Source organism: Scatophagus argus, chromosome 21, assembly GCF_020382885.2.
Source record: "Scatophagus argus isolate fScaArg1 chromosome 21, fScaArg1.pri, whole genome shotgun sequence".
Lineage (NCBI taxonomy): Eukaryota > Metazoa > Chordata > Actinopteri > Scatophagidae > Scatophagus > Scatophagus argus.
This window is the reverse complement of record NC_058513.1, coordinates 17,300,024-17,327,928: the sequence shown is the minus strand read 5'-3', so window position 1 is coordinate 17,327,928 and position 27,905 is coordinate 17,300,024. Positions and strand designations below refer to the sequence as shown.

The 27,905-nt window shown below is 44.8% G+C and overlaps 1 protein-coding gene across 1 annotated transcript in view; it reads left to right on the top strand.

Annotated features, from left to right (window-relative positions):
• myo1d (myosin 1D) overlaps positions 1-27,905 on the top strand; it is an 83,333-nt gene that overhangs the window by 29,596 nt on the left and 25,832 nt on the right. Inside the window, exons 12-21 of the mRNA XM_046376529.1 lie at positions 4,771-4,841; positions 6,544-6,618; positions 7,154-7,286; positions 7,881-8,047; positions 10,904-11,111; positions 19,792-20,015; positions 20,690-20,828; positions 21,336-21,440; positions 21,630-21,743; positions 27,582-27,736. Coding sequence (XP_046232485.1) covers positions 4,771-4,841; positions 6,544-6,618; positions 7,154-7,286; positions 7,881-8,047; positions 10,904-11,111; positions 19,792-20,015; positions 20,690-20,828; positions 21,336-21,440; positions 21,630-21,743; positions 27,582-27,736 — 1,391 coding nt within the window. The remainder of the gene's footprint in view (positions 1-4,770; positions 4,842-6,543; positions 6,619-7,153; positions 7,287-7,880; positions 8,048-10,903; positions 11,112-19,791; positions 20,016-20,689; positions 20,829-21,335; positions 21,441-21,629; positions 21,744-27,581; positions 27,737-27,905) is intronic.

Below are 27,905 nucleotides of genomic sequence, written 5' to 3'. Positions count from 1 at the left end.
TCGAGAACCAGTCCGAGAGGCTGGGGGCAGCCGTGGCCTAGAGGTTGGAGAAGCGGCTTGTGATCGGAGGGTCACGGGTTCGATTCCCCCACCAGACGGGCAGGAAAAATTTGGGTGTGGTGGAGTGATTAATGCGATAAAATGCCCCCCCCCTTCATTAGCCGGCTGATGTGCCCTTGAGCAAGGCACTTAACCCCCCAATATGCTCCCCGGGCGCTTGATGCTGCCCACTGCTCCTGTGTGTGTTTCACTGCATGTAATTTGTGGGTTTTGCATGTGTGTGTTCAACTAAGGATGGGTCAAATGCAGAAGACAAATTCAGTGTGTGTATGTAAAAATATATATACTGTCAATAAAGCTGATTCTTCTTCATCTCGATCCTCATAGCTTCGTCTCCTGTGCTTTCAGTTTTTGTTGACTAAATTCATCTGAAGTTGATTTATAGTTAATCTACCTTCTCAGCGTTGTTGATATTCCAAACTGAAGATGATTTTTATAAAATCCAGAGGTGTTTTCCCCCTCTTTCTTCCTCTTCCTCTTCTTCATTTCCTTGCTCTTCTTATTCTGTTCTTTTCATCCCACTCTTGGTTCAGGTTGGCCTGACTTCACTGCTGTGTGTTTCCCACAGAATAATGAATGTGAGGCAGGCAAAAAGCACTCAGTATCCTGTGCTTCATTTCCTGTCCTTAAAGTGGACGATATCTTAATGCCAGTCAGTGATAAGAAGTGAAGAAGCAGAAGCATCTTATTATCACTTCCGCTCACGTTAACGCAGTGTCTACCTGAGTCAGTCCGCCATGTTCTCGCCTTTTTCTCCCCCCTTTTTCCCGTCTCTCGCCTTCTCGCCTCAGTTCTCCCACTGTTCACAGTTTTGCTGCCTGTTTTCCGCCGCTGCTGTTTCTGATTTGTGTTTCAGTCTCCGCATCTGCTGCCTTAATTATCTTCTTCTTCACGTGTCACTTTGCTCTCCAAGTCGCACCTCAGTCGCACTGTGTCTGAAGCCTTCTGAATCAGTAATTCTGCTCCACACGGCGAGGTTGATATGAAGGCTAAAGGACTGAATTATTATTTTGCTGTTGCATCTCCACAAGTCGTCTCAAGAAAAATCTAACTTATTTTTTAAGCAAAAATTCTCAGATATATTAATTTGCTGCTTTTCTTTATTTTGCCTGATTGTTAACTTGAACTTCTTTGGGTTTCTGACTTTGGTTGGAACAAGCAAGCGGTTCATAAACTGTGGTCTTGAGGAAACCTCAGCTCTGTCACATCACAGCTCTGACATTTTAATAGATGAAACGATTCGGAGATAATCGTGCTGCTGCACGTGTTGCTGGTATTTCACGTCGGTCCTGGGAAATCCTGCTGAAGTCGCTCTTTCTCAGCTCTGTCTCTGCTTTACATTCATGGAGTCGTCCGCCTGAAGCTGCTCAGCATAAACATTATGTTTTACTGCCAGGATTAGCATCGCTAGCGTTTTCACTGGAACGACTGGGGGTTCAGGGTGTTACTCTGCGCTGATTTTTAAATTGAAGAGGAATTCACAGTTTCTCTTGCAGTTTAGCAGATGGTGTCAGGGTTTTCACAGGCCACCGTTTCTGTTTCAGTCTCTGTTGTACCTTCATGGCTGCTGTCAGTCAAGGACAGACAGAACAACTTTTTAGCATCAGTTACACTCTAATTTAATCAGTTAATTTCTTGGTAAAATGCCGCTTGTTTTCTTCAGTCCAAAAGAGATCCTGAGAAACTTCATGACATGACATCTTTGTTTATTAAAAGTCTGAATCCTACAAGCACTGAAAACACCATCTGTGTCCACTCTGGAGGTTATAAAATCACTGGAATATAAACAGACTTCATCAGAACTGGAACAGGATTGTTTCTACTGGGCACGCACACACACACACACTCACACACAGACACACACACACTCACACACACACAGAGGAAATGAAGATCCTGAGTGTGAGATCTGACACAAAGGGTGCCGGAGGCCCTCAGTGCTGTGAGGATAACTGAGTGCTTTAAATCATCTTTAGTGGCGTCTGTGTTTGCTGAGCGGGTTCCTGTAAAGAACTTCAGAGAATATTAGTGGAAGTACTTCAATGCTTCTGTGGATTTCTGAAGTGCCAGTGAGGAAAATATTTTTGATTTCTCTGAGGAATGTGTCTTGGATCTGTCAGGGCTTTACTTTGGGCTCCTGGGTGGTTTTGATTCGGGTTTTGGACCTGAATCAAGGCTGACTGATTCATTCAGCTCTGATGTAGATCTGCCTGTTCCTGTGAGGTTTTTATTGTGTTTACAATCGTTCCTGTCAGGAGGGACTGTTCCTTCTTTCATTGTCTGAGAGTGTGTGTGTGTGTGTGTGTGTGTGTGTCTGAGAGCACTGAGCCCTTCGCTGACTCATTCAACATTTTCACAGAAATAGCATCTCGGTAGAAGGCAAGCGTGGCTGTAAAAGTTTTATTTGTTGGCTTTGTTTTTCTGTCTTCTGCTCCTCCACCTCAACGTCCAGGTTTCCATGCAACTATTCAGGACACTGCATGGTCAAAAGTGTGTGGACACCTATACATTTCAGCATTATGTTTCTGTGGACCATATTTTGGGACATGGCGGTGGGGATTTGGCCATTCAGACACAAGTGAGGTCCAACGCTGATGTGATGAGATCTGCTTCACTGTTCCAGTTCATCCCAAAGGTGCTGGACGGGGTTGAGGGTCAAGACTCAGGACAGCCCCATCAACTTCTTGGAGCTGGTTTTGTGCAGGAAACAGGAAATGCCCAAAAAGGAAGCACAGAATTGTGTAAAATATAATTGTATGTTTGTGAACACAGTCTCTCTCTCTACCTCCATATTGAGAAATACAAAACCAGCATATTGTTTTACTGAGGATCCTTTTTAAACATTATATAGACAGAAGTATTGGGACAAGGACTTTAATGGCATCACATTCTAAACAGCTTTGCAGCTCTAACAGCTTCCACTCTTCTGTGAAGGCTTTCCACAACATGTTGGAGTGTTTCTGTGGGAATTTGTGCCCATTCATGCAGTAGAGCATTTGTGAGGTCACACACTGATGTTGGACCAAAAGGCCTGGCTCACAATCTCCGTTCCAGTTCATCCCAAAGGTGTTGGATGGGGTTGAGGTCAGGACTCTGTGTGGGCCAGTCAAGTTCTTCCACACCAAACTCATCCAACCATGTCTTTATGGAGCTTTGCTTTGTGCACTGGGGCACAGTCATGCTGGAATAGAAAAGGGCCTTCAACAAACTGTTGCCACAAAGTTGGAAGCATAGCATTGTCCAAAATGTCTTGGTATGCTGAAGCATTAAGATTTCCCTTCACTGGAAGTCAGGGGCCGAGCCCAAACCCTGAGAAACAGCTGTATTTCTGTTTGTTTGGATAAACCATGCACTGGGTTACATAGTAAAATTTAAAGGTGTTGGTCACCCACATGCTTTTGGCTGTATTGTGTGTCTGTCTGTACTTTACTCCTCCATCAGTATTACAGTTTAGAGATCAGTCAGCCTCGTTATCTGTAGCTTTAATCTGGCTGCTTCCTGTCCTCGTGGCCTTCTGTGCTTGTATGCTAATCGCGTCTCTCTCTCTCGCTCCTTGGGATTGTTAGGAGAGGGTGGGTTACCTCTCGCCACTTCTCTCCCTCTGATCTCTGCTGTCAGCGTAATACTTTCAGTGACTGGAAGCCGAATCGTCGTCAGAAGCTGCTGTGAGGATGTGACAGACATCTCTGCATTTCCATTCCTGCTTCTCCCTGTTTTCCTGCTAACTGGCCCACATAAAACCATCAGTATCTCTCTCTCTCTCTCTCTCTCTCTCTCTCTCTCTCTCTCACACACACACACACACAGACACACACAAACCTTTTTTGCTTGTCTGTTCTTATCATGCTACATTCACTTCCGCCTCCTCCTTCTTTTCCTCCTTCTCAGTCCTCGTCTCCCGTCTCCGCCGCCCTCCCCATTCTTGAATTTCATTCGTCACGTCTTGCACATTTCGTCCTGTCCCTCCTCTTCTCTGTAAGACTTTATCCAGCCCGACAGCGCTGGTGTTTTCCACGTCGCTGCGTCTGTTGTTGCTTTACCTCGAGCGGTTTTGTTAAACGTTCTTTTCGTGTGGTTTCGTGTGGCTGAAGAAGGCAGGCAGTCCAGATGCCACACATCTGCAACTTCAGGGAGGATAAAACAAACTTACATATGAAGCCAAACTTACAGCCAGCATTTGTAAGGGAAACTTCTCCTGCTCCCCTCCAGGCCTAAACCTCTGGGTTAGAGAATAAGACCTCCAGACTTTCCCAAAAGCATTTTTTTGTCATTTCTGTTTATTTTTTTTTTATTTTTGTTATTATATTTTCATCTTTTAGCACGTTACAATAACTAATGTAAGGAGACATGACAAAGTAAAAATTAGTCAATTGTGTAAATAAGCTGAAATACAACATAAGTACAACATAAATGAGGTAGCACATTTTCCTTAAAATCCCAAAATCATCACAAGGCAAAGATGCTGGTAAAAATCATCCTGCAAACACTTTAATCATTAAATCATGACGTCATGAATGAACGAGGTCTTCCTCCGCAGTAAAACAGAAGAGAGAAACTCGAACCAAAAGCTGCGTCTCACTGAAGCTTTTGTAGTTCTTTTTTATAATTTTAAGCCTTTTCGCTGCAGCACTGATGCTCTCTGTGTGACACTGTGATTTCCCACATTAACGCTGAATGACTGAAGCTTTTATTCCTGCTCTCCCTCTGCAGCTCTCGCCGACTGACAAGAGCTTGGAGTTTGACAGAGACTTTCGCATCAGGCACTACGCAGGAGACGTGGTGTAAGTATCTCAAAGTTTTATTTATTCAGGAAAAGCTTTCACCGGTGATTCACGCTCTTTTCCCACATTTGTACATTTTTACATATTCATGCCTCGGAGCTGCCTGCTAAAACCACGGTCTTGTACTCCGGGCCTCCTCAGGAGCAGATGGGACTTGATGGTGGACGTGGGAGCACCACTCATACACGCCGTCTTTATATTCTATTTATCACACTCCTTATTTGAATATAGGCCACCACTTTCCAATTGGGACCCATCACTCTTCTGATCCCTGCTTTGCTTTTGACAATTCATATAAAATATAATAAAACAATATTTTGGTGCACCAATAAGAGCAGAGTGTAAAAATGTCCAGGCTCAAGGATGATCTTCTTTTCTATTATTTTTAATGTAATTTTTGTGGTTTTCATCCACATTGACAAACCTGACCATCAGTAATTTAATGCTGGAAATACACTGTGACATCACCTGTTGGGTGTGGACGAAGCAAATCCAGCAGGTGCTGCAAGGCTGACCACAAAGTCAGAGGTGAAATCGACGATCAAACGCACGTCTCGGTTTTGTCTGCATCGAGGAGGCAAAGCGTGAAATAACCTGAAATCAAAACGTGGTTTAATCTCCGTCAGTGCGAATGTGCAATAACTGATCAAAGATTATTTTGTGCACGTGACATGGAGCTAATTAAATTGAATTAAAGCGTATTCTGTTCTAATGAGCACCCAGGACACACGTGTGACCAAGCTCACATTGTGGGCAAATCACAGAATTGGATGAGCCGTTTTTGTAATGTCAAGTTTGTTTAAAAAGCAGCTGGAGTTGACCAGAGTGCACATTAAATTGAACAGCACAACAGTTGAGAGTAAAGTGGCATCAGTAGCAAAAATAAATGGGATTAAAAAGGCACGATGGCAACAATAAGAGGCAGCGATAAAATAAACTTGTTTGGTTAATATTTAAAACTGAAAGGGTGCAACAGCCGACTGTTTGCCTTCACAGCTCCAGAACACACACACACACACACACACACACACACACTCAAACATTTAAGCTACATTTTGATTGAATAACGTCCTCCCTCCTGAATGACAGCCCCACTTCCTGTTCCCCGGAGTACTTGGACATCATTCAGATGAATAAATCCCACACACTAAGCACCCAAAAAGTGCTCTCAGGGAAACGTGTTGAGCCCATTTGTGAGCGCTGAGTGTGTGCCACCCGGGGGCCGACTCAGGCCGAGGAGCAGGCCTGATTGATCCCTGAGCCACTTAGACCTCTTAGACTCTTACACCATCTCACAGCGGCTCCGTCGCTAACAGCCCACATTAGCCTGAAGCGCGCGCGCACACACACACACAGATGAACACAGATGACACTCAGATGAACTTGAACCAGGATTTTTACACCTGGTGGCCACTATGTTAGGTACATTCCTACGCCTGCTCATTATTGCTCTTGTCTAATGAGCCAATCACGTGACAGAAACTCCGTGCAGTCAGGTGGTTCAAAAGTCAGGCTGTTCTGTCCCGTCTGAGGGGACCCGGTGTTGGAAAGGCGTAGTTAACAGCGTGTCCCCAGGGGACAGCATGTAAGCTGGACAGCATGTGCAAACTGAACCAAAGTGTGTGTGTGTGTGTGTGCGCGTGTGAGTGTTTATGTGCATGTGTGTGTGTGCATGTATTTACCTGCCTCCCTCTCTTCACAGGTACTCAGTGGTGGGGTTCATAGATAAGAACAAAGACACTCTGTTCCAGGACTTCAAGAGACTGCTGTACAACAGGTGACACACACGCGCACGCATGCACGCACACACACACACACACACACACACACACACACACACACACACACACACACACACACACACACTCTTCACTGTACTCCTTGCAGCACTTTGATTACATGGCACCCCTGTAGAAAAAACATGACAGGAAGAGTACGACTAATCTCCTCTCAGCTTGCTCTCCTCCTCCTCCTCCTCCTCCTCGTCCTCCTCCTCGTCATCGTCCTCCTCCTCCTCTTCTTCAGTCCTCTGGTGTTTTTTCTTCCGCTGAATATAAATGTAATTCCCAACCTGCCTAATGTGCTTTCTAATGTACTCGTAACACGGGTCAAAAGATATTTGCAAGCAAAAGATATTTGAATTGCAGCCAAAAATGTTTGAACACGACTGCTTTGAAATGATGAAAACATTTTGGTCTGATGTGTCTGCGTTAAAAAAAACCCCAAAAGATTGGACTTGAAAATTTGCAACAAACTGAGCAAAATCACTGAACTGTGCTCTGATGTTAACTGTGCCTTTCATGCCTGTCCAGTTCTAACCCGGTACTGAAGGGGATGTGGCCTGAGGGCAAACTGAGCATCACTGAGGTCACCAAACGGCCGCTGACGGCTGCAACGCTCTTCAAAAACTCCATGATCTCATTGGTGGAGAACCTGGCCTCCAAGGTGAGCAGTCGACAACGATGAACCACGGACGAGAGATTCATTTCCAAAAACGCAGAACACGGACTTCACCAGCTGGCTGCTTTTATTTGATAAATCCGTTAATTGTTCGGTCTGTAAGCAATGAAGGTGAAATTAGCAGGTTGTTAGTTTTGTCTGCAGTCAAAACCAGAAGATAATAAAACGTCTGTGACCAGAAGAAGAAAAGCAGCCAAACCTCACAGATGAGAACGTGGAAGCAACATTTCAGTAGCTAAAAAATGTTTCAAATGATTATCAGTAAGCTTTTCTGTATTCGGCTAATTGATTCATCGTCAGATCATTCCTGCCACATTCAAAGATTAAATCAGTTTACTTCATTTTTCTTCAACAAAAACACGAAGGCTTAGCTTAGCTTAGCATTAGAATAATTGGAAAGAAGTTGTAAATCACATAATAAACTGACACACAGTGGGGTTGTCATTAGTCACATCTGTGCTCCATATAAGTCTCCGGTGTGTGATCAATAATGTAAATATATTATTTGTCAGTGTTGAACACAGACTAGCTTCATGCCCTGCAGTTGTGAACTCACTGTCGCCCCCTGTTGCCCTGCAGGAGCCCTACTATGTTCGCTGCATCAAGCCCAACGATGTCAAGTCCCCCCTGCTGTTCGAGCACGAGCGCTGCCGCCACCAGGTGGAGTACCTCGGGCTGCTGGAGAACGTCAGGGTGCGGCGTGCCGGCTTCGCCTACAGACAGACGTACCCTCGCTTCCTCCAGAGGTAACCACGACATAACGCAGTGCCTTCTTTAGTACGCGTCAGGCCGGTTAGCTGCAAGTCGTCGTTACAGGCCAGTTGAAGATATTTATTCAGAATGTGTATTTATTATTACTGATTATTATTACCTGTTTAATTCATTTGTCTCAGAGGATATAAGAGAAACATTCATGTGAAGGTTGCGATTTGGAGGTTAAGTTTTCGCTCATGGGGGCTGACTTTAGAATCTGGGTAGAAGAAGCGATTGAGTAACACACCCCTCCCTCACCTCACACACACACACCTCACACACTCTCCATGGGCAAACGTGAAGCGTGAACCCCTGCGGCTGCACGCTGGACAGCCATGACAGTTATTACATGTCAAGTCTAGGCTATGACTGGACTATGTGGTGTGAATATGTGTTGTGTAACTATAATCAGCTCGCATTTTAGCAAATCCAGCAGCTTATCAGTTATATATCCAGCAGCCATTACCAAATAACCTCTTCATCATGATCATCATCATCATCATCTGGGTTTACTTTTTATTTCCTACTCAAATTAAGAGATTAACAGCAGGCTGGATTCTAAATACTCCCTGGAGACATTGTGGCAAAACATTTCGGTGTATTACTCTGTTTAAATGTGGTGAAGAGGCAGACGTTTACTAGTCAATGACTTGTGGTAATAACTCATGTTTTATTCATAAACTGTGGAAGCTCAGACGTTACAAGTCTGTCTTCATCCCAGTTAGCACTAATTAGCTTGCAAGCAGAGATCCAATAATGGATTTCTGAGGCTTGCGCTCATATCAATGAGCCGCTGATATTTCAGGCCACTGGAAACAAACAGAGGGATTCCTTTAATCTAACTACATATTTATCTATATTTTGGGTGTGACGTACTTATAAGTGACCGTATACTCAGGTCATACACCTCAGCAGGCCACAAGATGTTTCAGATTCTTTTAAAATGTCTTTGAAAAGCTGCTTGTCTGTGTTTTGTATTTTTGAAAGCTTTGCAACATCTGAAGACTTTCTTTATTCATAGACCGAACAGCTAATTAATGAAAACAGTCTGCCCTCGCAACACATAAATATCTCCAGTCCTGACCTTGTTATGTCGTGCACGAAAGATCAGGGTTGGAGTTTAGGGACGATCAATGGACAGGTGTGCATCCATGGAGTCTCTAAAGTCAATTTATGTGTCCCTGCGGAGGACAAGTGGGAGCGAAGACCCAGAAACCTTCGCTTGTCCACTCCACTTGACTCACGCTGTGCCAGTTGTGGAACAGAGGAGATCTGAAGGCTGCTGTAGAGTTTAACAAAATGTCTTTGTCTTGATGGTCCATAATGCAATCTCTCTCTCTCTCTATATATATATATATATCTGTCTCACTCACACACACACACACACACACACACACACACACACACGCACACACACTCACACACACACACAGTTGTTGTCCTTATTCCGCAGCTGTCACATTTCCCTGCTGCCCTTGCAGAAACCATCGCAGTGGAAGGAGGATTAGGAAGTGAGTCTTTTGCATAACATGCTAACAAGTTACCCAACTTTGTCAGTCCGATCGCCCTGTTGTGTTTGGCCTTACATCACAGCCTGTCCAGTGGGTCGGCTGTGACACGACGCTAGGATGCAGTCTGCGACAGACGGAGAGCTTTTCAACTCTTTACGGGAGCTTTTCTGTGGATTGTAGTCTTTGACGTGCGAAAGGGTTCTTGAAACACAAAAAAACATACGGGAGATGTTGTGAATTCATAGACGTCTAAATGTCACCGTTTTTGAAAATACATATTTCAAGTGAGTGGCAGAGAGAGCCTGTCACTGCGCTTTTTAAAGCCGTTCCTCATGTGGATCGATTTAAAATGTCGTGTCTTGCTTTTGTGGGAACACATGCTTAGACTGGAAGGAATTCTGTTGCATAACAGCAGCACAAGTTGTTTCTCAGCTCGGGTGAATATCCTTCAAGCTGTACAATAACTTTCATCGCTTTATGATGAATATTCAGAATCAGAATCGTCTTTATTGCCATGTAAGTGAAGAGATTTCACATTACTAGGAATTTGTCTTGGTGATTGGTGCATACATAGAACGTAACAACGAGTAACATATAATAGTAGAATAAAATAAAATAGAATAAGCTAAAACAAAATAAAATAAGATAAGAAGTGAATGTGAGCTGGTATGACAGTAAAGTTCCTTGAATCCTAAATATGGTTCTGGAGGTAGTACAAAAGTGAGGTAGTACAGGGTGGAAGTATAGTGCAAGTATTCAGTCTTGTTATGACTCCTCGTCTGCGGCGTCCTCAGGCCCTGAAATAACACAAGGCTGATGGTTGAGGAAAAGAGTAGAAGGCCTTAAAAGCTTTCTTTGAAGGTGCTATATTTCAGTCCTAATTATAGTGCTGAAAAGACTCTTACAAGTGAAATTTGACCCCTCACCTCATGTGTCGGGCTGCAGGTGCACGATGTGCTAATTAATCCCCTTTTTCATGTACTAAGTGATGTGATTTCCATGGCACCACACCAGGAGCAAAATCCCGTGCTTGCTTGGTAATTAAGAGGATCTGCAAGCACACAGGAGACACACAGATTGTTCAGGTGCAAAGAAATGAGAGTATTTTCAGGTGATTTTGTGTTGTTCATTTTGTGTTAACTTAATAAAAAGTCAGTAAAATGAGAGTAATAACAAGTGTTCAGCCACGCTATAGCAGCTCTGTGCGGCTGCATCAGCGTTCTAACAACCTGAACAAGTTCAAAGATACGATGAAGATGAGTTTGTTTCACGACACGTTGAAGGGTTGAGCAGGAAGCTGCTGCATTTCCTGACACGACCTCTTTGTCCCTCCTTCAGGTACAAGATGATCTCAGAGTTTACGTGGCCAAACCATGACTTGCCATCAGACAAAGATGCCGTGAAGAGGCTCCTGCAGGGGTGCGGATTCGACCACGACGTGGCCTACGGCAAAACCAAGGTCTTCATCCGAACGCCGCGTACCCTCTTCAGCCTGGAGGAGCAGCGGGCCGAAATGGTCCAAAGAATCGTCCTCTTCCTGCAGAAGGTGAGAGTCTGAGCTCTCCAAGTAGCATATAAGACAAGACTTATTCACAATTTGTGAAAACTGTGCTGTAAGATGGGAAATCTATTGAGAAGCCCCCTATAGTCAGCCATTCACACATTTCTTCCTTTTTTTAATTCTGTTTAATCTCTCTCTGATTTTGTCTTGAATTTAAACCAATGAACCAATGAATCCTGTTTCAGTATTTGATGATAATGAAGCATGTGAACATCTGCCATTGTGAATATCTCTGATTGCCAGTCATCAACAGCTATTATCTGATGAGGGCCTGGAAACAAGACCACAAGGATGTTTTGGTTTCAAGGCCCGATTCGTGCCCTCATTGAAATTCACAAGCTCTTGTTCTGCATATGAATAACCTCAGAGACCAGAGAAACTCCAGTGAAATTTTTATGCAAGCACGGTGGTATTTTTGGAGCTAATCTAGTCTTGTATTATTAGTCTCTTATATCTCTCAGGGTGAACGTCTCTGCTTCCTCCTTTTCGTCTGTCTGAGTTTTCACCCACGCAGCTCTTGTAATGAATCACAGATCTCTATAATTTGAAATTTTTCAGAGTTTTGACTCAAGCAGGTGTTTCGTGCTCTGTGTTCTGCCTTTTTATGTCAATCATTCTGCCATATCCACAGTTTGGTTCGACACCGTCTCCTCTTATTCCTCAGCTGGACACGTTTCATGTGATCTGTTGTGAATTTTGATCTCTGTTTGTATGTCTCGGTCACTGGTAAGCCCATCATGCATCGGTGGTTCGATGACACCTTCACTGGTTACGGTGCCTGGGCTGACATGTCAGATCAGCGTGCACAGCCGAACTTTGGGAGAGATTGGTTTGTAAACGTGGGCTGTTGCTCTGTCTGGCTGTCGAATTTTAACGATGCGCCATGTGATCCTCCGGCGCGCTTCAAAATGTCATCTCTGACTGACAGGCAGGTAGAAGCCCACTCTGCATGCATCATCTTGAAGCTCCCACACCTGAGGACCATGTGATTGACACTCATATATTTTCCCCAAGCTGTAATTACATGAGAATCACGTGGGCAGATTCCTCCACACCAGGCTGCTCTCACACATGAAAGGGACGTCCAGCCAAATTAACCCGTGGAGTGTATTGACTGTGTGACCTCTGCATCGATCAGTATGACCCTCTGCAGACTCTTCCCACAGACGTCCTTCCACCTCTCCCTCGGGAGAATCCCGTCCTGCATCTCCCAGGACGAGCAGGCTTTGATAGCCAAATCGAAGCCCAGAGGAATCGCAGCTTTTCCACCAAAACAAACATCACAGCGCAGCAAAGGTGTCGGGGCAGGAGTGTTTAATCTTAACCTCTGTCAGTGTTAGGGTCACTCATTGCAGTGTGTGCTTCTCACATGCATGCTCACACGCTGCTATATGCACACGCTGACACGCTCACACACACACACACACACACACACACACACACACACACACACTGTGAAATGGTGGTGCGACAGCAGCATTGACTCCTGTGTCTGCCACGCTGTTACTCAAACAAGCATCCCAGCCTGAGTCTGATCTGCTGCGCCAAGCAATCCCCTTATCAGCACCTGGCACACCACGCTGCCGTATGCCAGTCGGGACCACAGTGCCAGGGTGTCAGCCTGCGACTGAGGCTCAGACACACTTCTCGTCCCGCCGTTTGCCTTGTGGATTTATAGTAATACCCCTTAGCCTGCCCCATCAAACAACAAAGGAAACACGGTCTCTGCATGAATGTGCACAGAAGTCAGGCTGAGTGTAGGGCTGCCGCTAACAGTTATTTTCACTGTTGATAAGCCTGATGATTATTTTACAATTTGTCCTCTAGTCCATAAAATGTCAAAGATGCCCATCGCTTTTCCCAGAGCCCAAAGTGACGTCTTCAGATGGCTTCTTTTGTCCAAACGACAGTCCAAAGCAAAAAGGCTCTTCATTTACTGTCATACATGACAAGGAAATGCAGCAAACACTTACATTCACTTACATTTAAGAAGGGACAACAAATGTTTCATATTTTTGCTTGAGAAAACTAAAATGATTGATCGATAATCAAAATATTTGGCAACTGAATTTGAGTGGCTCCCCTCTGTGGCGCTGCTTCCTGTCCAGATTGTGGTGTTGTCTCTGAATTGCCCTAACGTCTCCTCCCCCTTCGTGGGGGGGGGGCTGGAGAAAAGGACTGGGGACAGGAGGAGGGGAGGAGGCTCCTTCCCAGCTCCATTTAATCCTGCCGGTTTCTCCGTCCTTCACTTCGTTCCTCATGTGCTCACCTCATCTTTTCCACTCTTGTGGAGCTCCAGCCAGTCAATCCACCCGACCTGAAATTTATTGCAGTCGGGCCTGGCTGCACTACCACTGATTGCTCTTCATCCTCTGTGTGCAATCGTGCACCGACAACACTGAAACCTCGAGGCAGTCTAATCATGCCCACTTTAAGGAATGGACACTGGAAGAATGGCTAAAAGAAGAAGAAAAAGGCACACAATCCACCATATAAATACAGATGTTATAAATTAAACATCAGCCACCCCCACCTTCTCTCCGTGTTTAAATGAATATTTCATAAATTCAAGCTCAGCCATCCACATCGCATTAACTGTCGGCGCTTGCCGGAGCACCAACGATGACTAGAAAAGAGACCCTCCCCAGTGTATCCTGAGCTGCCGCCTTAATTGCTTTCCAAAGCTTGACATAGTCTCTGTGTAGCAGTGGGTTTATCAGACGTGGTGAGTGTTATGTCTCAGGCAGTCGGCTTTCACACCGAGGCCAAGGGGGGTGGGGGTGGTTGGGTGGGGGGTTGTGTGTCTGAGCAGCAGCTAAATAAAGACGTCTAAAGAGGACAAAAAGGGTTGCTTTTAATTTTGTAGCGTTTCCTGCTCGGTAAATTGTGCCTTAATAAGCTAAAAGATGTTTTTGGAGGCGCTGGCAGCTCTGCGTAGCCCTCCTGTGTACAGCAGGTCCACTTAGTGCAAGGCCAGCACTGCCTCCTCTCTGCTCAACCGTCCAGAACTGATCTGCCTCCTGCTAGACCTCAGCAGAAACCTGATCTCTAATCCTCCGATCCCCCTGTGAACCTGCAAAGTGTTTCAGTTATCGTTAACGGCTGAGAACCCTGACACACTTCAAAGGGGGGGGCGGTTGCTTTAACTTTTCTGTAACAATCACACTGCAGGATTATGAAGGAAATGAGCTTCCTCTGTTCTCACAAAGCTGCGTTTTTGTCTTATTGTGTTCACACTCATTCTGATTTCTCCCTTTTAGTGCAAGACACGTTTGTGCTTAATTTGTAAACCTCTGGCGCGATTTGCATTTAGTGCTTGTTGTCCTGACCTTTCAGCTCTCCTTAGTCATATAATCAATTTTCAAAGAATAAATTCAGAATATCAAGGCTGCAAAATTGACTGATTTTTGTTCTTTCAGCTCTGCAGCCTATAAATATCCTACAGTACACAACACCTTTGGCAAGGATAAAAACTCTCGCTTCTCTCCATGGCAACTGACACATGGCTCACAGCCAACGTTTACTTTACTTTTTTTTTTCCTTCTACTTGTCAGTCGCCAAATCTCCCCAAAACGTCTTTTATTTGACAAAGCGGTCAAAGTTTTTTCTACATAAAAGTCCCAACTGAAACAGACAAACAGAAATCCCTGCTCTGAGTCTGGCATCAAACTGTTTCACTGCCAGCAGTTTTACGAAGTGTTCCTTCTTCTTCTTCTTCTTGTCTAAATGCATCCAGTGCGTTTCGTCGTACTGGACACTCGGTGCAGTTTGAACTCCACAGGGCCCCTTTAAGTTTCTGTTGATCGACTGATCAATAAATTGACAGTTTGAGCTCCGGTGAGTTCTAAATGCAGATATTTAGGATCATTAGCATCAATTGAAGAGGATTTATGTGAATAAAATGTGCATACTAAGGATAAAATATTTACCATCTGTGCAGATGTTTAGAAAACCTAAGTGTGCATAAAGTTCTGCACTGACGCTGCCGTGATTATCTGACTCTTTCTTTCTTTTAAACAATAGTTTTAGTAGATGCTTAGTATCCAGTATTCATTCTTTAGGTTGATTTTATTGTGTCCTTCAAAGTCTTGTGAATAGTCAGTGTCACTTTAAGCTTATACTGCTGACCACTGGCAATATTCTTCCAATCTATTCTGTCCAGTCACATCTAATTGATGGATGGGCCATTCAGAGCCTTTCAATTTACCCTTCAATACCATCCAATACCGTCCCTCCTAGTTCGACTGCACTGTCGGAGATCGCTTTGATGCTTTTGATTGTTGCTTTACGGTTGCTGTATGCTATATTAGCCCAGAGCCAAATGAAAATTTCAAATGACACAATACCAGGAGTCGTGATGGAAGGAATGGGAATTAGCGTCAGCAGTCTGGTGTTAGTTTTACTGGTGGGTGTGTGCTGCTCACCCGAGCACTTTATTGATTTATGATAATGACTGCTGGCCTGTGCCTCGGCCGCCATGTCTCGTTGTGACAGCCTGTGGTCAGAGCACATTGCAGCCTCGCTAAATTGTGTCACACGCTCTTGATTTCACCTCCCACCCGCCCACCGTGTGCATCGAGCATGTCACTGGAAAACCAGCTCAATATCCCCAGAGGATGTGGAAACTCAGGCGTTCAGCAGTGGGTTGCAGTCAAGTGTGTCGATGGTGCAGACCGGCCTATCTGTCTTTCCATGTCAGAATTTGCTTCCCCCCCTCTAGGTGACAACAAGGTGAAGGGTTGTTTGACTGTTTTTATGTTGGACCTTTTACACTGCAAACACTGCAGTTGACTTAATGGTCTTTTACGAGAGCTGCAGCCCCAATACTTTAGGATTAAAGACGTTCAATAGCCAGAAAGGCTCCTGTTTGGATCTGCTCAGCCGGCTCTCACCAGTTGCCCTGGCACATGTGATTTGTGAATGCTTTTACCCATCGTGCCTCTCAAACCAGCCCGCTCGCCCCGCCCCAAATAAAACCCCAGCAATCTGTCCCGCTTTGTTGCAGCGAAAGATCCCCAATCTGGCTTTGATGAGCTCGTAAATCCCGGGTCCCAAAGCGTGTGGAGGGCAGACTCCATGATGGCAGAGTCTCTAAAAGGATGATCAGATGGCTTTATTGGCCTGCAGAGTAAAGGGGCAGACCGTCAGGGGCCTCGTTATTAGCCTGATTTATCCACATCCCCCCGAGTGTCATCTTCATCAGCTCCCCAGCGCCATCACAGCCATCCTGCTTCGCTGTTTGAGAGGCAGAAAATGTGTTTATGGTGTTTGTGCCCGAGTGGGCGGCGGCTGGAAGGCCCCGTCATAGCTCTAACCTCTCACCACTTCCCACCTGTCACACACCTTAATGAGGCTCCGACGACAGTGGAGACATTTTATGTCTGCTGTTATGTGATTCGTTGTTGCTTTACGGTTGCTTTTCTTTCTCTGCCGCTCTGCCGCTCACCTCCAGCCTCAGTCGTTTACGATTTAATTAGTGATTTGTAGCGTAGATAAACACAGTTGTTTGTCTGGCATCGGCTCGGGCGCCATGTGGATGTTATGCAGGCGACATCTTAACCGAGCTCAGTGAAGATCCAATTTGGCCACTTTTTGCTTTGTTACTCAGTGTATCATGTGAGCAGACGGCGTGTGTGTGTAGGGGGGTTTTATACACTGATAAATCTGAATGAATTAAGAAGTAAAGGTGTTCACGGGTTCAGATATAATCAGATGTGTTGGATGTTGTATGTGTGACATGTTATGATAAGATCTTTGTGTCAACCACCATAAAACTACTTTATACTGCTACTACTTCATACTGTACTGCAGCCTGCAGGGCACATCAGTACTTGAAGTGCAACCAAATTTACACATCAAAATGTGTAGAACAAATGAAAATAGAAATAAGGAAACAAAATGTATCTTTCGGAAGTACTTTAAATGAAAACTTTCAGGTGAATTTTCTAATGTTATAAAACTTTATAAAACATATACTGTATAAAACATAAAAGAGGTTGTTTTTAAGGATTTATGAAGTGAATAAAACAAAACAATATGTGAGGCTAAGACACTAGCAAAATTTAAAACAAGTAGAAACAAATAAGGATTTAAATATGTTTAAATAAATAAACCTAAAGCTGCATGTCGTAATGTGCTCCGTGCACCGTGCACCGTGTCAGGCAGGATACTAATACTGCACTGATACTCATACCTGGTATTACTGCTGCTCTAACGGAGCTACTTCAGCTGTGATTGGTCAGCGTGTGCCTCCTCCGACAGGTTTCTGTTGCAGGGGATTTCGCACGCCGAATCAAACGCACCTCACAAACGTGTCGGATTAAAAGCATGTGCTCACGTTGGTCTCGCAGCGTCGTATTCAGCCGTGAGATGACGGTAAACTTCACATCATCGTTGTACTGTACATCACGAAGTGAATGACAGCATCTACACACAGTTACTGTGGAGTATCCTGTGTGTAGTAATTCCACCTTAAGTCATATGGCCCTATGACACCTATAAGATCCTGTTCATCCTCATCAGCTCAAACCACCGTCCATAATGTCAAATAAATGATTTGTCCACATCACCCTTGACCTTTCATTGCATCTGCACAGCAGAGTGAAAATCAGACTGATTTCCACATAGACGACTTTTTGATGGCGGTTTGCTACGTGGGTTGTTTTGCTTATATGAAATAAAAACGGAGGAGGTTATCAGTTATCCACCTTTTTTTTTTTATTCTGAGTTGTGTCGTAAACAGGAAATTGTTTTTATACCTATAAGTATGAGTCAAATCCTGGCAGAAATTATAATGAAAAGCTGCACCTAATAAAAAATGAGTTAAATAATCCAGTGGCGTGAACAGCAGCTCCACTCAGAATGTATTCACACAGTCCCACATTATTTTTATTTGCTAACCTTAAGAGGCACAAATTCCAATTTAAATGCACTCATAGTCTAGTATTTACACCAGTGCTGTTTTGACAGCAATGTGTGACCCGACGCCTGCTGTTGAAACGCTGCCTAATTCACCGTCTGAACAGGAACGACAGTAAGTTTTGGCCTCGTCCACAGAGAAGACTAAGTCAGAACAGGCAGTGAAATCCCATTCAGTCCTCCCATCGCTGCCACCCTGAGCATGTGGGAGAGTCAAGTCGGGGCTCGGCTAGTGATGAATATGTAGTTGCTCCTCTTTTCTCACTCTCATGCATTATGTATTAGAGACAGTGCGGCAACACTGAGGAGGAAACGGAGGAAAAGGTCGGCCACTGCCATTTTGCCAGAGAAGCACCATTTGAGACTTACACAGCGTTAGCTATTTTTATACTCGAGCAAACATGAAGAAGGCACAGAGAAGACGAAGTGTTTCGAAGACAAACAGCTATAAGATTAACACATGCTCTCCGCGATGACGTTTTTAATTGATTATTTAGTGTGTGAATTTGTCAACCCTTCCCATAGAAACAAAGATGAGATGAGCTTTGCATTACAAAGACTCGGACGGACGTTGGAGCTTTCTCATCTGCCCTTTCATTTCTGTCTACTGACCCAGTGAGAGCGATTTGTAATGATTAAGAGAAAACCACCGAAGAATCAAACATTTTATACCCCTAAACCAGGCCAGTAGGCTTCACTCGGCTGACATCCTGGGGACGGATTTTTCTTTTTTTATGTCAGATTACTGGACATAACACATGGTTACATAAACTTGAGGGCTTAAAAGATCCAAATTAAACCTCCCTTTTCCGAGAAACACAGTATGATTACACTGGCTTGGTGATTTGAGATGGATGACCTGCTTCCTTGTATTGATTTCAGTATGATTCAGCTTCCTCAGAAGGCGTCTTCTCTTTCGTCTCCAGCGGAGGCGCCTCCATGCTGCCTCCCTTTGATTAAAAAGTGACATTTCCCAGTAGAAAATAACGGCACTCCACACTTCAGACACACAAATGCAGCCGATGCGGTTCAGCTTGAGCTGAATGAATCTGCTGCTTCCATAATCCAGCAGTGCATGACTTATCTTCTTCTCTGCAAATTATTACACCACCAGTCTCATTAGGTGCAAACTGCCTCCTCCATAGTTTTAATATGCAAATGCAGGAAATCCTCTTCTGTGTCTTCGGGCCACCCCCACACTCTGAAAGATTCAACTGATCTCCATGATTGTTCTGCATCACACTTACGTGATGTCCAGAAGTGAACCGTGTTGCCTTAAATTTGTGACTGATCAGTCAGTGACTCTAAATGCACTCTAATGCTGACTATTTATGGCCAGTAAGGTCTTAAATTTAGGTACAGCGTAGTTGAATACGTAATTGAGAGGATCTGTGTGTAAGAAGATCGTAAAAGGGGAGCATATGGAGGGATTTTAGTGAGGGCAGATCAGGAGTTATGCCTCCCCGGAGTCCCACTTACATTCATTATTCATGTTTTAGAGGGTCTGGTAGCCACTCAACCTGTGTTTGGTTACAGGCAGGCTGGGGGGTGGTGTCCTAAATTTAGCCCTTATCTTAGTCCAAACCCACGTGATTCAAACACTACAAGACCTGATGTATAACTGTGATGTGATATAAATATCTGTAATGAATTCTAATGATGAGTAATTGTTTGTATAACTGTAAATTAAGGCAAAATTAACTGCAGTTGCATACATTCTCACTGTGTTGTCCTGTGTCCTGTGCAGGTGTGGCGGGGCACCAAAGCCAGAATGCGATACCGACGGATGAGGGCGGCGCTCGTCATCCTGCAGGCCTACCGACGCTACAAGGTCAAGTCCTACATCCGCGAGGTCAACAGGCGCTTCAAAAACGTCCGCTCCATGAAGGATTACGGCAGGCATGTGAAGTGGCCCACGCCCCCCAAAGTCCTGCGCAAGTTTGAAGAGGCACTCAGAAGCATCTATAGCAGGTGACATGACATCGTCGACATTACGTCACCTTTTGATGTCACTGTTTGAATTTATATTTGCGCTAAGTGGGTCACAAAGCAGGTTGGGGGTCCTCACAGATCGAATGAAAAGTGAAACTTCATTTAAACGCTCAACGATGTGCCATCTGTTCTCAATTATGTCTTTCAAAACAGGATGAGAGTCAGAGGATGAGCCGTTTTAAAATAAAACGTGTTAAATTGTTCACTTTTGAAGAAAATGGTTTTCCTCCATTGGCCGAGTTAAAAGTGGATCTGACTGCGACCACATGAGAGAACGCACAGCCTCGGGTGTTATTTTACATCCAGATGAGTCCGTTTGAAGCAGCTTGCACAGGTTTCCTTCTGCCCTGGGCTCACGCTGGGCATTGATTTTTCTTCCTCCATCAAAGACTCATCACTGCTTTTCATCCCAACGTCTGTTTGTTTGCTTTTTTCTACTTGAAGCTGAGCACTGTAAGAAAATAGACTTCCCAGAGAATGATGTTGGCTGTCAGGATGTGTGAGTGAAAGGCCAATGAGTACAGTACAGCTGGGGTCTGCTGCCGTTCCCGCCAACCCGAATATCAAGGCCGTGTGCAGGTGCAGAAAGTCGATTTTCCTCTGTTCTTACTTTTTCACTTTGTGTGTGTGTGTTTGAATGTGTTTACCTCCAGGTGGTGGGCTTGGACACTGATCAAAGGCCTCTCACCAGAAGAGGCCCTGCAGGTGAGGGCCAAGGTAGCCAGCCTGGAGGCCCTGAAGGGCCAGAGGGCTGACTTGGGTCTGCAGAGGGCCTGGGAAGGAAACTACCTGGTGAGTCGGCGGGATGGCAGTGGGTATTCATATGTACGGCAAGAGAGAAAACAAGGAATGAAAGACAGACTGTGAGGTTTGTTTATGCGTGGTTGTCTTTAACTGTGTGCTTGTGTGTCCTGCATCAGCTTGTGTTTCTTTGTTAGCGCTGCATGTCGACAGCATGCGTCTGATGGATTAAACATCTGAAACAGTGAAGACAGGAAGTTACTGCTCCCAGCCAACAAATAGCTTGTTCCCCTCTCTGAGTGCAAAGCTAAGCTAAGCTAACCAGCTGCTCACAGCAGCTTTATTAGAGTATCAAACCCATCGTCTAACCCTCAGTCAGAAAGTGAAACAGCAGGTTTTTATCAATATAAATATAGTAAATACAGTGTTGTTGGAGGATGATAATGTCAGTAATTTGGTGGATTTTGATTTTACTGTCCAGCCCAGTCAGAGTGTAGAAGGTGATTATGTGAACTTGGTGAAGCTGGATTGTTTGTCCTTTTGTTTTGTGGCCGACAGAAGCGGGACAGCCCTGATTCAGCCTCATCGTTCACACTGGTCTCCAGCGAGCTTCAGCGGAAAGACAAGTTCATGCGAGTTCTGTTCTCCTGCAATGTGCGCAAGGTGGGAGGCTTTTAGAGCATTTATTCACCGCTAACATGCACACGCTGTCACAACATGCATCTGTGTGCGCAAACAAATAAACACATCTACTCCTGGTTAGCTCCATCTCCCTGCAGGGTGTTTAGGTGTGTGTGTGTGTGTGTGCAGTTATCCTGTGGGGTGACTAATGAGGAGCTTTGTGTTTCTCAGATCAACCGTTTCCACAAGGCGGAGGACCGGGCGGTGCTCATCACCGACCGCCACCTGTACAAGATGGACCCCCTGAAGCAGTACAAGCCCATGAAGAGCATCCCCCTGTACAACGTATGACACCACATTTATTTATTCCAAACGCGGGCGGCTCGTTACACTCTGGTCTAATAGCATCTCACTGCAGATTTCCAGACAGGTTACAGACGCTCTTGGCAACTTTGAAATGGTCGTCTTGTTTCTCTTGAATCTCAATACGTTTTTTTTTTTTTATCCTGCAATAAATTATTAATAGAGATTAGATTAGAGCGTTTTAAAGACTAGTGCTGAAACGGTCAGTTGATTTATTGATTAGTAAATCAACAGAAAATTAACTGATAAGGCAAGCAAAAATGGCAAACATTTGGTGGTGCCAGCTTGTCATCTTTACATTTTCTGTTACCTTAATGTTTTCAGCTTTACATTTCCTAACATTTTACAGGGGTTAATAAGTAAGACTTTAAAGGCGATGTGATATTCTTGCACTTCTGGTTGACTTTAATGTTCCTCCTGCACATCCTGAAGCTGCTGCAGAGGTGACAGCATCATCTGATTTCCCATCAGCGTGCTCTCCTGTGGCAACATGTCAATATGCACAAATCTCCTCCAGCTCTACAATTGGCTGCTTTTGATTTATATTCACACTGTGATAGGCCCATTAAGGCTGCTACATGCACACAGCACATGAGGCTGTTTCCATGGCAAATGTGTCCTGTGTGTGTTTGTCTGGCTGCATGTGTGTGTGTGTGTGTGTTTTGACTTCATGCTGCTTGGTTTTTTATATCCACTTTTTTATTTCTGTAGTTTTTGTAGTCAGATAAAGACAGTTTGATACTTGGAGAGAAGCTGCTGAGGGTCGACGCCACTCTTACAACCTTTCCTGGTATCTCGACGTTGTGACACACTTTGGTCCTCGCCGCCGTGCAGTCATGTGGTTCATGCAGCTCTCAACAGATCCAAACAGTTCTGAGCTGTCAGTCTGTATGGTATGCAGAGAGACAGGAGGCAGACAGACAGACAGCAGCAGTGATTGTATTTTTAGTAAATATTAACAAATAATGTGCACTGATTACTACGCAGACTCCGCTTTCGGGTTCTGTGATTGGATTTGGGAGGGAATGGAGACTCATCCCATCATAACACAGTGTATGCTCATAATTACTCACATCTGAATGTTGTATTATGCTGCATTAATATGGACAACAAGTGAATATCAATGAATGCCGGCAACTGCTCGATTTAAGCCCAGGAAGACGTTTGGTCTGTAGCGGAGCATTTCATTATATAATATGTCCATGGAGAGGAGACAGTTTATCCTTGAATGGTCGGTCTTCAAAGACACTCAGTGAACCTCTGACAGAGAGAGAGAAAGCAGAAAAAAGGCCAGAAAGAGAAATGAAACAGCGGGAAAAACAAAACCCTGGACTACTGACAGTTTATGATAAGCAGATTTATCAGAATGTCAAACTTGTAGCCATAATCCTAAAACCAAGTCTTAACACTCAAGCAGCCCTTTGAAGTGGTGATGACCAGCTAACATCTCTTCCCTCTGAAGGAAGAAAAATCAAATAGATCCTCAAGGGGCAAACTGGTAATCTTTCCTTAACAAATCTAATCAGCAAACTCTTAATGAGAGATTTAACCGTCTCTCCTGTCGAGCTCTGCTATGACAAATATTGCCTGTGCGGTTTATCCACACCTCCGCTGACCTTGGAGGTGGGGCAGAAACGAGACAGGAAGTGAAGGTGTGATGCATTAATCTGCGGGGCAGATACGCCCCCGTCGTCTGCTCAGATGAGTGAGATATGAGGCCGGCGTGCGGTGACAAGTGAGACAAGACACCCCAGTGTTCAATCTGACAGATTGACAAGAGGGAATTAGATGGCTCGGAGCTGGAAACCCAAAGTCTGTAGCTCTGCACCAGGAAGTGAGGAGAGGAGAGGCAGATGGAGGCAGATGGAGGCAGAGAGAACAGCATGAGTTAAGGAGATTTCTGCTCGTTGTTCATTCAGTGAGAGTGAGAGATGAGGGTCAGTGGCAGGGGAGCACACAGCAGACTCAAATAAGTTGACATGTTCTGGGAAAAATCTTTTAAATCAGGAAAAAAGGAAAAAACGGGCCTAAAAATGGTAAAATCGTGAGGTCCTTCACCATGAGGCACTATATAAGACCCGTTCACACTGAACGGGTCTTATATATCATATCCCACAAACCTCAACGTCTTCACATGTTTCAGCATTGACTGCGACTGTCTGTCTGCGCTGAGATTCATCTTTTAGGTCACCATCACATCTCTGGTTGAATCCGCTGCTCTGCTGTATCCATAACACCAGGCCTTTGGGGTTTTGTTTTTTCTTTTTTAACACAGTAAATGTCAAGCTGAGCGTCTGAGTGAACTGACTGCGGTGAAGAAGTGTAGAAAGAAAGCGACGCGAGGACGGAGAGATGGAGAGATTTCCTGCAGTCTGAGAGCCACAGCAGCGTGATGCTTAGCCATCGATCGCAGAAGGTCAAACAGAGGGGAAAGCAGTTAGCTCCTTGTTGATTAGCACCCATAGGCTAACCCCACTGTGCGTACGTGCGCGCGCACACACACACACACGGCTGCACTGTATTGTGTATTTACTGCTGCTCCTGCAGGGCAGCAGAAGGAGGCTGGTGGATGGTTTCACTATAGAGTGAGAAGCCAACAACTTCATATGCCAGTTAATGCCTGTGCAGCAAACGTGAGACCGTCACACTGTGTTGTCTTGAATAAAACAAAGACTGTTGATGTTGAAATATCCGTACTGCATCAGTGGCTCATCTCACCATCTTTTCTTTCCTTTTCACATTTCCTTTTTTTCAGTCTGTTCCTGCCTTCTCCTCTTCCTCCTCCCCACCCCACCCCTGCTGCCGCTTCTCTCCTCCCGCTGTTGTCATGGCAACTTCCCAGGAGACAGCGTTGTCATGGATACCGAGCGGCAGGGCAGATCAGCTGATGTCTGGTGTCGTTCAGGCGTGTGCACAAATAGTTCTCCTGTCTGTGCGCTCTTTTATTTGTGATCCCCGCGGCCTCGCGCTCTTTCCCGCCTTGATTTTTGTTCTGTTTCCTTCACTCCCGTCTACCTCTTCACTTCTGCGTGTTCGTTCTCAACCCTCCACCGCCAACAGCTGCGGTGTGGCCGCTTAGACGCTGGTTTGGTGTCCATGTGCATCGTGTTATTCTGAACGAAAGAGGAGCCTCAGCTGATGCAGATCTACTGCCTTCATTCGTGTGATCAGGATGAGGAGGTGATGGAGCATGAACTGTGCCCATAAATTCACGCGCCTTAGAGGCATCTCGCAGGGTGTTGACTGTTTTTTGCCCTGTAACCATCACTGTCTGGCTCACTGGTGCCCTCATAGCCTCACAGCGTGAATGGCTGCAAAGCTTGGCTCGTTGTGGTAGAATCGTTTCATCACAGAGCCTACACCCTTCGCGCTCGCTACTTTTTCCTCCCCTTCTGTCTTTGCAGGACTGTTGTGAGATGTGATATGTAGCTAGTAAGTGGATCAGATCAGAGAGCACTTGACTGACAAGTGCACACGAGTTTACTGATCATTCCCTTTGGCAATGCGGCATTTATAAACCCAAACGAGACATTAGCAACAAAGTTGTCCCTCATGGGTGACGTCGTCCTCCAGGGTCAAACAGTAATAATTCACAGTCCTTGAATGAGAAAATATAAAATATAGACATAGCAGAACTGTGAGCCACATGATTTATCCATTTTTTTAAAAAACAACTAGTAGAGTAAAAGAGCATCTGCTTCAATCCGAATGTTTGATCCCAGTTCGAACTATGAGATAAGTTCACCAAAGTTCTGACAACATCCGAAATTCTGTCAGTATGATCCAACCCCAACCCATCCAGGATTAACACTGGCATTTTCCAAAAGGTGTGAGATGCAGATCGCTGACACGACTCTGTTAGAATATTATGTCCTGTTCACATCATAATTAAGGCTGCAACTCATCGGCTGATTAGTCTCTTGATGAATAATTCCTTGAAAATTGTGAAAATGACCTTCGCAGTATTCATCAGGTTTAAGCTGACGTCTCCAAATCGCTCGATTCCAGTCGAGAACCCAAACGTTTAATTTGTTGTCTTAAAAAGGTGAAGAGAAGCAGAAAATCTTTCACTGTTGACAAGCTAATCTAACACGTCTCAAAACTGATTTTGTGCGCTCGTATTCACAGATTGCCTCCAGGAATTCATTAGACCCATCTCGCTCTGTGTTACGTGCAGGGAGCCTGATCGTTATTATCTCAACACAAACAAGCTGGACTTCCTGTAATGAAATGTATCCTCATTCTCAAGTTTTTGTCAGATTCGTCCGAGTCGGCCAGACAAACACTTGAACAGATGGCTGGGCAGATAAACGCCTCTAACGGATTTCATACTCGGGGTAAAACTGGTTTGGGGAATCAAGACAAAAAATTAGACGAGGAACGAATCAGAATGTATCATTACCCAGCTCATTAGAACACTGACTGTCGTTCCAATCAATTAAGCCTTTAATATAAATGTAAATGTAATCGTCTCCTTGTAATTAACTGTGGGTGGATGGTGAGATGGGGAGGCAGCGCTTTAGGCTTTAATTCGTGGTGATTACATGAAGTGTTTGTTTCTGAAGTCACAGGCGTCATGTTGAGGCTAAATACGCTAGCTGGTTGTTTAGCCGCCGGTAGCATCCTGTCCTGCACTGATGGACAATTTGTCCCAGCACTGCAATCTGGGGAGAGGATATTAATGTTACCTGACTGGCTGCCCCGTGGCTGTTTTCTTGACATGCGCCGCCTCAGTTCAGCTTAGAAAGACAAATTAAGAGGGAAATAAATGGCTAAAAACCTAAAGGGGAGGGAGTAAGAAAAGAGGAAAGCGAGGCTGTAAGGAGGAGAGATGACAGTATGAAAGGGGATAAAAGAGAAAGCAATGCAGGGCTGATAATGAGCTCCTTCACCTCCTCAGATGTGTTTACCTGTGAAGCTATTGGTTTCTTCCTCTTGTGTGCACTTTGAAGACCTGTAAAGCTAAACAAACCAACCGCAAAGCCGGGATTCCCCTTTCAGCCCAGCTGCTCTCCATTGGTGTGCCGTTCGGGGAGGCTCTGATCAATAAATCTCTACTGTAAGAGCTAATTTAAGTCTTGAGTGGGAGAAATCCCTTAACCCAGCAGACACCAGATACTCAGATACAGATTTTCTTTTTTTTTTACAGTATTGTATGTTTGTCAAGGTGAAAAGCTTCTAAAGGTTTACAAGAAATTGAACACGACATCACGACGATGTCCAAGTTTATCACTAAGGTTTTAACACTATGATGTCTGTCTGTCTGTCTGCACGTCAAACAACAGCTAATCTGGCAGCAAATGGCCTGATTCTGAAATTTATGGCCAAAGTTGGGCTTAATTAGTGAGCACTTTGTCTGCCTGGTTTTAACGTGACATAGCATGCTTGTCCTTTTGTGACATGTCAAAATGTCTTCATTAGTCGTAGGTCTATTGGCAGATTTGAGATTTTATATATTCTTACTGATGAAAGCATCAGCTGAATTAAACGACACAATCGGTAGGTTTTTGTCAGGTTTCTGTTCTCGCACTAAAACAGGAGATCTGCTGAATGCACATGTTTACCTCCTGTGGAGGTTGAGCTTGATGAATTGTACCCTGGTGGAACAACCACAGTGAATTCACGTCCTTTGGGGTTCGCCGACTCAATTTCCTGATACGCATCAGCGTCCGTACACGAGCCGTGTTTGGTTTTTATCCACAGTGCTGATGGTTATTTGTTTCTCAACATTCTTACTTTTTGTGTGTTTCTATTTGGGTTTTGTGTACTTGTTTATCTGTGGTTAATCACTTGTCCTCTCCCTCTCCGGCGCTGTCCCAGGTTACAGGAGTAAGCGTGTCCCCCGGGAAGGACCAGCTGGTTGTGTTCCACACCAAGGACAGCAGGGATCTCGTGGTGTGCCTGCAGGGCATGGTGCCTGCCACAGAGAGCCGCATCGGGGAACTGGTCGGCACCTTACTCAGCCACTTCAAGAGGTGAGTGGTGGGGAAGACAGCGGGCAACAAGTGGAGGAGGGAATCTGATTCTGATTCTGAGGTAGTAATTTATCCATTTGATATTTGCTGGCCCAAACGTCCACTTAGACTGGCTAATCACTAATCTTCTATGCTCCCGTCTTGGACATGGACCTAAACTGATTGACTG